The sequence below is a fragment of the Odontesthes bonariensis genome, chromosome 14 (assembly GCF_027942865.1).
Source record: "Odontesthes bonariensis isolate fOdoBon6 chromosome 14, fOdoBon6.hap1, whole genome shotgun sequence".
Classification (NCBI taxonomy): Eukaryota; Metazoa; Chordata; class Actinopteri; order Atheriniformes; family Atherinopsidae; genus Odontesthes; species Odontesthes bonariensis.
This window is the reverse complement of record NC_134519.1, coordinates 33,719,925-33,734,395: the sequence shown is the minus strand read 5'-3', so window position 1 is coordinate 33,734,395 and position 14,471 is coordinate 33,719,925. Positions and strand designations below refer to the sequence as shown.

General features: G+C 39.7%; 1 protein-coding gene across 2 annotated transcripts in view; it reads left to right on the top strand.

The window, feature by feature from the left end:
• Nucleotides 1–14,471, top strand: part of LOC142399434 (acyl-coenzyme A thioesterase 11-like) — a 56,302-nt gene that overhangs the window by 38,035 nt on the left and 3,796 nt on the right. For both annotated transcript variants that reach the window (XM_075484093.1, XM_075484094.1), the window contains 8 exons: nt 3,554–3,645; nt 4,963–5,024; nt 6,036–6,155; nt 6,264–6,402; nt 7,903–7,958; nt 8,238–8,304; nt 10,673–10,756; nt 10,854–10,987. In XM_075484093.1, the coding sequence (XP_075340208.1) occupies nt 3,554–3,645; nt 4,963–5,024; nt 6,036–6,155; nt 6,264–6,402; nt 7,903–7,958; nt 8,238–8,304; nt 10,673–10,756; nt 10,854–10,987 (754 nt within the window). The remainder of the gene's footprint in view (nt 1–3,553; nt 3,646–4,962; nt 5,025–6,035; nt 6,156–6,263; nt 6,403–7,902; nt 7,959–8,237; nt 8,305–10,672; nt 10,757–10,853; nt 10,988–14,471) is intronic.

Sequence of the window (14,471 nt, the reverse complement as noted above, 5' to 3'; positions counted from 1 at the left end):
TAGAATGATTTAAAAGCGAATAAAGCGAATAAGCAGAAACACGTCTGCATTCTTCAGAAGCAGGAAGTATGGGTGTGTTTATACTGACAGATCATGTGACACTTAGATTGCACACAGGTGAACATTTCACTAATTATGTTGACTTTTGAAGATAATTGGTTGCACCATGCGCGTCGAGAGACCTGGTCATTCGGGGCTTCAGCCCCGAATCTCCGGGCTTCAGCCCCGAATCTCTCTGGACTGACATAAAGAAAAATATGTATAATAATTAGAAGAAGAAGAACGAAGAAGAAGAAAAAGAAGGAGAGCTCCGTCACGGGACCACACTTTGAGCGGTGATAGACTACCGCGGCGCTGCTGTCATCATGCAACTTTGTAACCAGCTCAGACCGCAGGATTCTGACATGCCCAAATATGGACATGTGTTGATTCATTTTGTCCTCCACCTGCTCTGAGGAGGAGTGAGTGGGGTGGGGGCGGCGGGGGCGGGGGCAGCGCCAGCGCCAGACCAGCGATTTCTTCTCCTGCCTGGGGTTGAACGGAGGTTGATTTTACTCTATATCGCCACCTCCTGGCCAGAAAAACTGCCGGTCCGGCGCTATCAGTTAGCCTGCTAATTCTGCAGTAAAACTCAGCTATGCTGCGTATAAACTTTGGTTAGGACATGCCAGTAGGATTATTTCTGCACACTCTTATGGTATGTATAGGTGTTTTTTGTATGCAATACACTTCAAAATGACATAAAAATCGCACATTGTGCCTTTAAAGGCGGGGTAGGGGATCTTTTTCTGGAACATTTTTTTACATATTGCTTGAAATACTCTTCACACCCCCATTGCAACCAATTAATTAAAAGTTTTGACACAAATATGAAAAGTTTTAGTGGCCTCTAGAACGTACAATCTAGGAAAAACAGTATCCAATCATTGTGAACGGACCGTTCACAATGATTGGATACTGATGCCGTCTATCAAACTGCAATCTGCTCCTCCTTCCCCCCCTGTGCGCGTACCCTGCTCCGTGAACGAATTACGCGTCCAGAAGCTTGGCAGGAAGCTAAACTAGAGCCAGCTTGGCTAGCACCTAGCATTATTAAACGTATAGTTATCATAAACTAAATACTAAATACTAAATACGGCAACTATCGATGCTTGCTGTCAGAACAGCGCTCGTGCACCTTCGTGCTCGTGCGCGTTCATGTACTCTAGAGGCGTGCCTTGGGGGGGAAAGTAAAGAAAAGGGTTGGGACTTTTTACCTGTGTATTTTCAAAATGCAGCTTCGCTGGACTCAAAATCCAGGATCTCCTACCCTACCTTTAATAGGAGAGTTTCACTTGACGTCACTTCCGTATTTTTCTACCCAGGTGGTGGGCAGCCTGAGCTGGAGCCCATTGAAAACACTGTGTTTTGTCTGCCACTTTTTGCCCAAAATACCTCAGTTTTGTGCCGTTTTTGGATGTAGCAATCGGTCTAACCGAGAGAAGGGAAAGGGTTACTATCGGGTACCGAAGGTAATCGCCCATAGAGGTGAGAAATGGAAAAAAACTCACAGAACAACGCCGCAAAAAGTGGATCGTTAACCTACGTTTACAGACTGGAGGGGCTGAATTTGCAAATGCTCGTGTCTGCGGTGACCACTTTTCAAAGGTATGTGGGAAATCTAACAGTTTTGTAGTAGTGCAGTAAAGTATTATGTTGCTAAATGCCAATCAACAGTAATGTAATACGGGCTACGTTTGGGCTTTGTTTTGAAGGCTGCCCCAGCGCGTTGTTAGCTACTGTCAGTGGACTGGGCTCCGACGGTCAAGCTGGGTTACCAAAACACAGAGCTAAGACACCGCCAGCGGTGTTTCATGCGATCTCTGAGAGTGGTTGATCTAAACAAAACAAATGTGTCACGTCGTCACAATCTTCACGTTTCAGTAGTATCCACGAAGTGCTTAAGTGCTAACAGCGCACAGGTTCTTGACAACAGAATCGCTCTCTCTCTCTGCCTTGTGCATTAGGCTAACAAAGACACAATGTCAGCATTTGGATATATGGATCTCGGCATTTTATCAAACCATGAATGCCAACATTCACAGCTCGGCATTCAACATGTTAAGCAGCTGGTCATGAACTGTGTTAAATATTCATTTTAACACCCCCCTTTTTTTTTTAAAAATCCCGGGGGAAAAACCCCCTGACCCCCGTTAAAAATTATTTTCATGTCTGGGCTACAGCCCCGAATGTTTGCTCAAGCTACAGACGCCCCTGGGTTGCACCAGAACATTTTAGGGGCTTCATAGCAAAAGGGGTGGATACATATGCACACGCCAATTTTCAGTTTTGTATATTTTTAAATTCTTTTTTTCATATATATTTTTCTAATTTCACTTAACCAACTTAGACTATTTTGTGCAGATCCATCACATAAAATAAGATTAAAAAACATTTAAATTACAGGTTGGAATGTAACAAAATAGGTAAAAAGCCAAGGGCGGTGAATACTTTTGCAAGGCAAAACAATGAAGGACTTTTTCAGGCACTGACACTTTTGCAATGTCAGTGCCTGAAAACAGTATCAGAATTTAGAGAATCAAATCTTTGAGTGCATTTTGACATGTTCATTCATTAATGAATTATTATACAGTTTATTCTGACTCACGTTACAGGGTGCTTGCGCAAGTCTTGGAAGTCTTAATAAGTATGGAATTTTGAAGCACTGTTTCCAGACCTTGAAAAGTCTTGAATGTTGTGTGAAAGTCTTAATAAAATATGGAAAATAAATGTATGGTAGAATTTTACAGTATGCTCAAAGGCATTGTGAAATGAGAAATAGGAAGGTAGGCTATAAAACTATAATTTTACTAACTGGTCACGTACTGTATTAGCCTAATGGGATGAGATGTGAGTGAAGAGACTGAATTCTACATACATTCATCCATCCATCCATTCATTTTTTTTTATAGATAGTTTTTGTGACACTTGTTTGATGTGAAATTCATGTACTTGTGATTTTCATGTTTTGAAACGTTTTCATCAGCAAAAGCATAATTTACTGTGAATAATGCATTTGTTCATTGAATACTAGCCTATAAAAATTAACATTTCTAATAAACACAGTTGGTACAATCTCAACCAATGAAGTAGGCAGTAGGCACACAAGTTACAAGTACATAAAGTTAAGGTCTTGGGGGAAAAAGTATCAGTTTTAAAAAATTTTAATTTGGAAAAAGAGCAAGCACCCTGCATTACCTTATCTTAAATGTTTCTTAAAAAAAGAAACATTTATGTATGTATCTATATATAATATATATCTATATATAAATATGTACATATATAAATATTTATATAAATATGTAAATATATATATATTTACATTTAAATTCTTTTTAAAATTTGAAAAAATAAATTAAATAGATACACATTTAGTTTGTAGATGCAGGGATTTCACCGCATGCCACATTCACGGTACACTTTGAACTATTTTGGGACAGAGCTGTCTGCCTTTGTGAGAAAAACAAATATTCTGACAAGATAAAATTCAAATTTCCCTGTGTTTATGAGTCAGCTGACAGATCATTGGAGTGCAATACAGTGGTGGCAGAGAAGACCAAGGTGGAGAGTGTTGAACTGGTTCTACCTCCCCATGCAAACCATCAGGTTAACTTTAACTTTCTGTCTGCTTCTGACTATGTAACTCTAAAGGGAAGGTAGAAAATAAGTTATTTTTTTTATTTATTAATTAGATAATAAAGCATAATTGCTGCTATTTATGGCTACTGTAATATTATGGCATTTTGTCATAATTTAAAGTTACTTTAGAACATATTTTCAGTTTAAACATCACAGGCCTCTTTACAAACTGTTAGCTATCTAAAAGGGACTATGTGAATTTATATTCTAAAGATTATTGTTAATTTTGCTTGTATGAAATGGACCCAGTAAAAAGACATGAAACATGGAAATGGGAGCAAGGAAATTTCATGCAGTAAAGTTCCACCTTGCCACAGACTTAGGAGTAAAGGATGATTTCTACTCACCACTGCCATGCTGGCTAGTGTATAAACATGCTGAACCAAGATTTTCTAATGATCCATGGCACATTTAACCTCCTTTCATGCCATCCTTTGAGATCATCGTTAAAATTTTAAATGACACAGGCCTCTAGTTTACTTCCATGGATGGGACAGTATGTAAGGTAGGAATTCTACTTGAAGTTTTGTAAATGTGGCTGCTGGTATAGGATTAGTTCAAAGGCTTTCACTCTTCATACAATTAGGCTGTGTTCGAAACCGCATACTTCCCCTACTACTCCTACTAACTTTTTGAGTTAGTATGCGAGTTTGAGTAAGCGAGAAGTTCCCGGATGCATACTAGATTCGCCGAAATGTTGGGTATGCATCATGAGGTTACTACTCATACTCAAACTACCCAAGATGCAACGTAACGTGACATCGCCGATCGTCATTTCCTGTCAAAACGGCAGTTTCAAGCTAGCTACAACGAGGGTAGGTTCACTTCCTGTTTTCAAAACAAAAGCACCAATTGTATCGTAATGGCTTTCCCTATGATAAAAGGCAACGGGTATTTTATTTTGTGAAAATAACCGGAAGTGCGTTGCACACTACGGCTAGCTTTAGTAGCGCTGAATTCGTGGGAACAAAATTGTAAATAGCCGGTATTTTGTCAGATTTTCAACACGTTGGGGATCTAAACGACTACTTTCTCGCCTGAAAATGTTGCTAAAGTTTACAAAGTTTAGAGCTTAAGTGAAATCAGCTTCAGGCCGGCTGATTTCGGCTCGCGGAGGAGCGAAATGCATTGTGGGTAAACGTTCTGCATACTGTCTGATCAATGAGTATGCAGTATGGAAGTATGCCGTATGTAGTATGTAGTATGCGGTTTTGAACACAGCCTGTTTCATCACTTTGTCATCATAGTGTTTTGGCTGACTGTTAAAATCTTATTTGTTTTGAGGTAAATACATTTGGAGGACAAATCATGGCCTGGATGGTGAATGTAGCCACAATTGCTGCCAGGTAAATCTGGTAATCTCATTGTATTTTATTTCATTGTATTGCATTTTCTGTGTGGACATTTGTTGGGTCTAAAAGTTAACCCAGCTGGAACACAGTTCACTCAAGACAACCCCAGTGATCAACAAAACACACAGTGCACAAGATTGTATTTTTACTTGCAAGGGGAGCCGGACGGAATGACAGAACTTACTCCTTCACCCGTGCTCAAACGACTCCATCCGACTTTCCCCGTGTAGTTATTTTTATTACACAGCTTAGTTACAATCAGCATACGTAAAACAATCTTGTGAGCAAGATGGAACAAATGTTTCACTTGGACATCTAGTTCCTCACGTGTTGAGTGGTTGCACAGTCTCCTACATGGGAAGACCAGAGCACCCTGTTTCTCACAGTTCCCTTTAATTACTTTGTATCACACTAAGCAAAGTTCACACACTACATGTCTGTCTATAAAATGTTGTTTACTCAAAATGAAAATCTATATACAGTTTTCCAACAAAATTTTAAATGCTTTTTTGAATCTTTGAGGGTTACAGAGGTTTAGCTTGCACACTCATGATGTACCTATACATAGACACACCTGGCTGTAGGATGTGGATGTGTTCACTTGACGGAGAGGCACAGTTTATAGAGCTTTTGTGACATACACTAGTAAGTGTAGTTGGCAGTATAAGATGGTAAGCTAAACAGCTTTTATAGTAACACAAATAATTTGCTACATGGATGTTGCAGGGAAAAAAACACACAGCGGATGTTTGCTTCTGTCACAGAGAGTAATACTGGATTTGAGGGTTGACCAGATAAGCCCGTAGTTTATTTGTGCATAGACATGCACGCTCATACCAGAGAAGTTTGTCCTGTCTTGTGAGTTGACAGATCTGTTATATAACCCTGACAGTTTGCAACAATGATTTTGAGATTGTCCTTAATGGTCTGCATTTAGAGACCTGCTGCATACAGGAACGGGAAGCTTGCCTCATTTAACTTTCACAACTTTCTACTATGGTGCAGTCGGCTGTGTCAGGCTCATCCGACTCTTCAAACCATTGACATGTTCACTTTTCGAGGACCCTCTCAGGTTGGAGACAGGCTGTTACTGAGAGCTATAGTCAACAATGCCTTCAAAAACAGGTAGGCCTTTCAATGTGTCCTTAGCTTGAAATTTGGGGGATTGTGCAGCAGTGAAGACGAAATTTTGAGAAAAATTTTGAGAGAAATGTATGCATATCTTACCTGCAGTATGGAGGTGGGGGTACGTGCTGAGGCCTACAGGGAGGAGGGGCCTAACCGACACATAAACTCTGCCTTCATGACCTTTGAGGTGCTTGATGACAGTGGGAAGCCATGTCCACTTCCACAGATACGACCAGAACCCCATGTAAGTTCATTAATAGAAAACCCTAACCCTTTCTGATAATGAATCACTATTTATCATTCCCTGTATTGTATAAACACTGACTTAATATTAAGTAGTATGAGCCACACAACACAACAACGTTGATTATCTCTTTATATTGCAATGTTCTGCTAGGAAACCTTGTGTCCTGGTATTTTTGGAAATATTACTTTACACATACAACCCACTTAAACATTGCTGTGGACAAAGCTCACCCCCATGTCAAACAATACCACAGTGGCATTGACCCTCCTTTAAGAGGATAGTGTATCCTGCTACACCCCTAAAACCACTTAGAAATGGTCAGAAGAAAACAGGAAAAAAGGTCAAGGCATTGATCTGGCCTCGAAGTTCCTCAGATCTCTGTCCTATCAGTCATCAGTGGGATGAGTCCGTTCAGATATGGATTTTGAAGTTGAGGCTGCAGTTACTATGAAGTTTCTAACAAAGACTTGTAAGATCACATGACCGACCATGATGGCATGTATATCTAATAGTTAGTTTCTACCCCAAAAAAAGTGACAATTCACATGTTTAGTAAATGCAGTCATGATAGTTTGAAATCTCATTTATCGTCTTGGAAATGAAGAGGTGTGGAAGCTTGGCTGAGCAAAGATCAAAGCTGTAAACTTTACGATTTCAAGGAATGTTTAATTGAAAAAGTTGCCAGTCATAAACCCTTTGAAGGCGTGATATTTTTGTTCACTCCAACATGTTTGAGTTACACTTGGAAGAGATCAGTTACAGTGTCAAAGATGCTCTATTTATGGGTTATTTTATGAAGAAATAATAGTATTATTAGCAAACAAAAACACTGCCAGTACTTATCACCAAAATAAAGTTTTCTTATGATGTCATCATCTGATGTGTTTCAAACTGGATCCAGAGAGTTTAAGTATTTCAGGTGCTGAAAAGGACCTGTCATGTTCTGCATTTTATGTTTCTGTCTAGTCTTCAGTTTTGCCATGTTTTGCCATGAGTCTTTTTCCTGCCCTGCCATCAGCTTCACTCCCTTTACCTGTGTTCATTATCATCAGCCACATTCACTCACCAATCACCCTCCACAGTATTTAGTCTCCCGGTTTGTTCATGCTCATCGTCAGATCCTCAATGTCACTCATGTTAAGTAAAGTTGTCACCGTCACCTATGTTCTCATGTCAGGTTTTGTCAGTTTTTTTTTTGTTTGTTATGATTCAAGTCAAGTTGTTTATCATAGTCATGGTAAGGTTTTTTTGTCTGTTCTTGGGGTTTTTGTTTTGGCAATTTAGGTTTTTTGAATTCCGGCTTTGCCGTGCTTTTTGTTGTAGTTTCTTTTGAATAAATCAAGTTTTCATTTAATATCTGTATTTGGGTAATCTCGTCTCACCTCCATGCCACACGTTGTGACACAACCGATGTCTAGAAGAGCAAAAAGGAGACATAAACAAGTTGTGAAGAAAATAAAGCAACTGATTAACTCTCTGTCTGTCTTGCATTGATAGGAAGGTGAAAGGAGATTCCAAGAGGCAATAGCCAGGAAAAAAATCAGACTGGACAGGTGAAATATATGTTGTAAACTTTCTTTACATACTTACTAAAGACTGTACTATGCTGTTTGCGTGACAATACATCCAAAGTTGACATAGTTTGCGTGATATTTGCTTGTTTGTTTGGACTTAAAAGGAGGAACTGAAAGTTTTAAAGCCCTATGTAGTTTGGCATGACAGTAAACATTGATTTACAATCCCACGAGCAGTCTAAAGTTGTATCACCGTTTGGATTTAAAGGAGCTTCGGTCAATCAAAAATGCTTGAATCACTTTCCTTTTCTGTTGCAGGAAATACATCATTTCTCGCAAACAGAGTGAGGTTCCTCTCTCTGTTCCCTGGGATCCCACAAATCAGGTGAGATTTGGTAACACAGTGGGTGCCGCTCATTTTGTGTCGTATGTATGTGTCGTAACATAATGCATTCATGAAGAGAAAAAAAAGTAAGGGTGATCTTCCTCTCGGAAACAAATCATTTCTGGTGGGTTACACTGACTCATATTCAGTGGCTAATTTTTTTTTTTTTTAAGTATTTTTTTGGGCTTTTTATGCCTTTAATGATAGGACAGTTGGAGAGAGGGGGAAAGACATGCAACACAGGGCCACTCGGTGCGGGAGTTGAACCGGGGCCAGCTGCAGTGAGGACTTTAGCCTCTGTACATGGGGCGGCTGCTTAACCTACTATGCCACCGACCGCCCCCAGTGGTTAAAATTTGAGATTTTAGGCAAAGCTTCGTTCACTGACCATAACTATGCTGACTCATCGATATCACCAAAACTGCAACTGATAACATAAACAGAAATACACAGTATGGTGAAGTAAAACACTGTAGTACTCATATGTTGTGTCTCTGAATACATAACACAGAAAACAAAAAAAGAGTAGACTGCTAGTATCTTATCGTAAAACTTTCTTTGTAGTTTTCATGGGGAAGTGTGAGTGTTTTCTTTTATTAAATGGAAAGAAAGTACTAGTGCCAAAATTAAAACCAATAAATCTCCAACCATATGTTTTGGAGCATAATTATAGGTACTCATTGGCCATGAAGGTACCACAGACAGTCGTTTGAATTTAAATAATATTCTGTGGTATATTGCAACTGACTCTACTTTTATTTACTTCTGGAAATGAGTGTCATATTGCGGGGTGAATTGTTTAGCAGGGAGATATGCAAACATACACAGCTCTGTGGAAAATATGTGTTAACATGCAAAGCAATAATTTCAGTTTTTACAAACAAAAAAAGGCAAATGATTGTAATTTAGCATGCTTTTTTAATTGAACTATAACACATTAAATGCATACATACAGTTATATGAAAAAGAAACCCTCTTTAAATCATCAGGTTTTATGCATGAAAAAAAATCTGATCCCTAAAAGCTCTTTAAACTAGATGCAACCCTAGATGAACAACAATACATAATGTCCTTGTGAAGAAGAATCGGCCAAAATTCCTCCAACAATGTGAGAGACTGATGAGGTCATCCAAGAAATCATGTCAAGTCACCGCTGCTAAAGGAGGTCCAACAAGCTGTTAAATAATGGGGTACACTTAGTTATTCACACACTGCACCTGCATTCTGACTTATTCTTGTTAAATAAATCATAACACTGTGTAATAGGTCATGTGTTGTTGTCCATATGAGGTTGTATTTACCCGAGTTTAAGACCTGGTAAGGACCAGATTTTTTCTATCATGCCCTGATACATAAAGCCTTTGAACTGACAAAGGGTGTTCTTTTTCACTTGACTGGGAAATGGTAATACATATAACAGTGTATACTGTATTTCACTTTGATTGTTTTTTTGGTTTTTTTTATGTATGCATTATCGTTGATATGAAATAATTTCTCACTGTGTTATATAAACTCAAATTTTTACAGAGCATTAGTGAGATTAAACTACAGAACACTGTAACACCGGCTTCACTAACTTAAACAGCAAATAAGATGTCAACTACAGCTTTGTATTGTTTTATTGAACTAATTTGTTGTTGCAGTCACTACCCACGATGCTATCATGTCCTAAGTTCATCGGTATAGCTCACAGAAAAGTGTTAATGATTCACAGTGATAACTCGAGGAGCTGTTAAAATTTCATTACTGTATTTTGTAATTGTAAATGTATATGTAAATTTTCTATGTGATTTCATTTTGATTGATTTCTATTCACAGTAAGACTAAAAGTTCACTGCTCAAGAACATAATCCTGTTCTAGCCCTTATTCTGTACTTTAATGTGAAAACCTGGATACTCACGTCTCAATGTTCTACAAATGTGCTATCTCAAAATCACACAGAGGGGCATCTTTATCTTCACTATAGTTTTCAAAGTATGAGTACTTTTATTATTGCCAATATCAATATTCAGGTAGAAAAAAAATGGTAAGAATAGCTTTATAGTAGTCATATGCAGCTCCCAAATAATTTAATCTATTTGCGTTATATAATTGAATTGCTGAAACACAATTCTGATAAGGTTCTACTATAGATCCTTTATGAAAAAAAACTTCAGCAAGCTAAAGAGTGGGTTAAAAGACAACATTACTGACTTTTTTTTCCCAGCCTGTGCATGTGGACACTAGAATATAATGTGACTAATTATCTCTTTGTTAGTTGGGGTGGGGTGAGTACAGATGAGTGCACCTTCACCTAAAGTTGAGCCTTTTGTCAAAATAAAGGTTTGTCATAATTAATGCATGTGATCTCTGCGTTTATGTGTGCAGGTGTATCTCAGCTTTAACAATGTGTCAGCTCTGAAGATGCTGGCAGCTAAAAACAACTGGCGTCTTAGTACAGAAAAAGATGAGGTATTGGAGTTTTTATTCTTATCCTATGAGTATTAGTATCTTTTTATCCTGTTCCAGGCAAAGAGCGAGATATTTAATGTGATTTTATTGTTTATAGGTTTGTCTTTATACAGTGGAGCAGAAGTCCATGTTGAGTTTCAGGGTGGAAGCAGTGGTGGACGTTCCTGCTCACAGAGCCTTTTGTCTGCTAGCTGAACTGAGCAACAGAACGAGTTGGGACACGCATTATAAGTAATGCTGACGTACACACAGACATGTACAGACTTAGAAGAAAATCAGGCTTGGCATGCTCTTTTTCTTACATTTAGGTGTCATTGAGTGAACACATGACTGATTTTGCTCTGGGCTGGAAAAGTAGATAGTAGGTCCGGACCTTAAAGAAGAAGTTTTTTTTTTTTTTAAACCTGGACCTTATTTCTGGCATAAAATACGTTCATCTGCTCACCGATAACAGTTTGGTGAAAGTCGGCGTCCTTCGGACAATATTTAGATTACTTGAGACCCACGTATATCCATATAACGGCATAGAACAGGGCATTGACAATACAGCCTCTAAATAAGGCATTATCTGTCTTTATTTCACCAATACTTTAAGACGAATGAATGAATGAACGCGTACTATCGCACTGTTAGTTCACAGCTGCCGTGTTGTTGTTATTAGGGGCCACCTGTTCTGTATTCCATTTTACTATGTTTTAACTGAATTCTGGTAAGATGGCAGAGTGGGTCAGCAGTTGTTTTTAAACTCTCCTGAAACCTCCCCAAAATTGATCAAGAAGCTGTATTCAAGATCAAGAGCAAAATGCACTGAGGAGGATTCAGGAAGCTTTACAAATGATCTACCACAGAATGTCTGAAAATGAGAAGATCCAAGGTGTTGCAATGGCCCTGTCAAAGACTAGACCTCAGCCTGATTGAAATGCTGTGTTGGGACCTTCAGAGAGCTGTGGATGAAGGAATGCCCACAAACCTTATTGAACTTAAGCCATATTTGAATGAAAAGTGGGCCAAGATACCCTGCAACGATGTGTGAGACAGTTTTTTTTTTTCATACTGCTTTTGCGTTCTTTGTTAAAAAGATGATGACAGCATTTAATATGCAATATTTTCTTGTTAACCTGAGGGTGTATTTACCTAGTTTTGAGACCTGGTAAGAACCAAACAATTATTTATGATGTCCTGACATGTCAACCCTGGAAATTAAAACAGGGTGTATTGTTTGTGAGAGTCTTTCACAGCTATATATACAATGCCTTGCGAATAGTATTCGGCCCCCTTGAACTTTTCAACCTTTTGCCACATTTCAGGCTTAAAACATAAAGATATAAAATTAAAAATTTTTGTGAAGAATCAACAAGTGGGACACAATCGTGAAGTGGAATGAAATGTATTGGATGTGTCAAACTTTTTTAACAAATAAAAAACTGAAAAGTCGGTTGTGCAATATTATTCGGTCCCTTTACTTTCAGTGCAGCAAACTCACTCCAGAAGTTAAGTGAGGATCTCTGAATGATCCAATGTTGTCCTAAATGACTGATGATGATAAATAGAATCCACATGTGTGTAATCAAATCTCCGTATAAATGCACCTGCTCTGTGATAGTCTCACGCTAGGCGTCCATTGTTCAGTCAACGCAAGCCGTATCCAACGCATTCAGTTCATTTTCAATGAAATCCGGCCGATCGTTGTCGCCGTGCTCGGGATTCCGGCACGGCGACCGGGGGACCTGCGGCACGTCAAAATGTTGGGCTCCCCCGAAGTTTATGCAAATTTGCCACGGCAGCCGTAGTGTGTTACCCAATGACAGTAGATCATGTAGTTTTTTTTCCCTTTGTTTATTCACCCCTGAACGTTGCGGGTATTGCTCATGTCATTGCTATTGCGGGCAAAATGAACAGCAGCAGTGGCCAGAGTGGCTGTGCTAAAATGATTGTAGGCGAATAAACACACCTAAAACATCAGGCAATTGTGTGAGCATCTCCACTTTTGCAGTAAAGTAATGACCATCAAGGAATAGAGGTTCAATCCAGTGTATCAAATTCTTTCATGGGCAGAGGTGGAGTAGTGGATGAAACGTTATCAATAATTGTGATAGGCATTCATTTCAACAAAAGAACCAAATCACACCCATGGCCATGTTTTCACAAAATGTCTTGTTCATGTTTCATTTTTAAATCAGAGAAAAGGTGCAGGGACAGGTGATGCAGCGAGAAGGAGAATTAGGTGATCTCCTGTGTCGCATCAGCAGCAGCTGCACAATAGCAGCTCTCCTCGCTCGCAGATCCAGATCCATGGTGCAATATGAAATAATGTTCCATTGCTGACGATTTATACACATTAATTTCCCTCCAAAACTCAAATTTTTAGAGGGAGAAACTTCGGTTGGTTAAAATCACAAGTTATTTACTTTCCCCCGGAGCCATTCTACCGTATGTTCTATCTACAACTTCGTATACACGCCCCTCTGTACACGCCCACTGTAGTAGCAACACGGCGACACTAGGCATCCAATCCGGCGAGTTAAGTTGACGTGACGGAACAATGGACGCCTAGCGTCATGGTTCTGTTCAAAGCGCAGAGAGCATCATGGACCAAGACCAAGGAAGACACCAGGCAGGTCCGAGATACTGTTGTGGAGAAGTTTAAAGCCGGATTTGGATACAAAAAGATTTCCCAAGCTTTAAACATCCCAAGGAGCACTGTGCAAGCAATCGTATTGAAATGGAAGGAGTATCAGACCACTGCAAATCTACCGTCCCTCTAAACTTTCATCTCAAACAAGGAGAAGACTGATCAGAGATGCAGCCAAGAGGTAGCCTAGCAAGCCAGACCCGTACAGCAAAAAGCTGTACAGGTCATCCATTAGTGCCAAAAGGGGTGACACCACAACCACCAGCGGGTTGTGGAGACCCATGCGTCGTCCCACCAACAGAGCAAGCTGGTAAATTAAACTTTTACCATACCCGGTGGGCAAAACTCCGAAAACGTGCAGTTATCTGTTCGTCTCGCAAAGAAAAAAAAACCTCTGTCGTCACTAGGTAGCCCGGCCTCCGACCCCGCTCCTCACGATTTGATTGGCTCGATTAAGTTTCGATTTGCAGCCTCGCAAAACGACCACAAGTGACTAGACTAGCCCCGGAGCAAATTCATTGTGCCGCCGCTAGGGGCGTCTAGATTTCTAGGCTAGCCAAGAGGCCCATGATCACTCTGGATGAACTGCAGAGATCTACAGCTGAGGTGGGAGAGTCTGTCCATAGGACAACAATCAGTTGTACACTGCACAAATCTGGCCTTAATGGAAGAGTGGCAAGAAGAAAGCCATTTCTCAAAGATATCCATAAAAAGTCTTGTTTAAAGTTTGCCACAAGCCACCTGGGAGACACACCAGACATGTGGAAGGTGCTCTGGTCAGATGAAACCAAAATCGAACTGTTTGGCCACAATGCAAAACGATATGTTTGGCGTAAAAGCAACACAGCTCATCACCCTGAACACACCATCCCCACTGTCAAACATGGTGGTGGCAGCATCATGGTTTGGGCCTGCTTTTCGTCAGCAGGGACAGGGAAGATGGTCAAAATTGATGGGAAGATGGATGGGGCCAAATACAGGACCATTCCTGAAGAAAACCTGTTGGAGTCTGAAAGAGACCTGACACTGGGACGGAGATTTATCTTCCAACAAGACAAGGATCCAAAACATAAAGCCAAATCT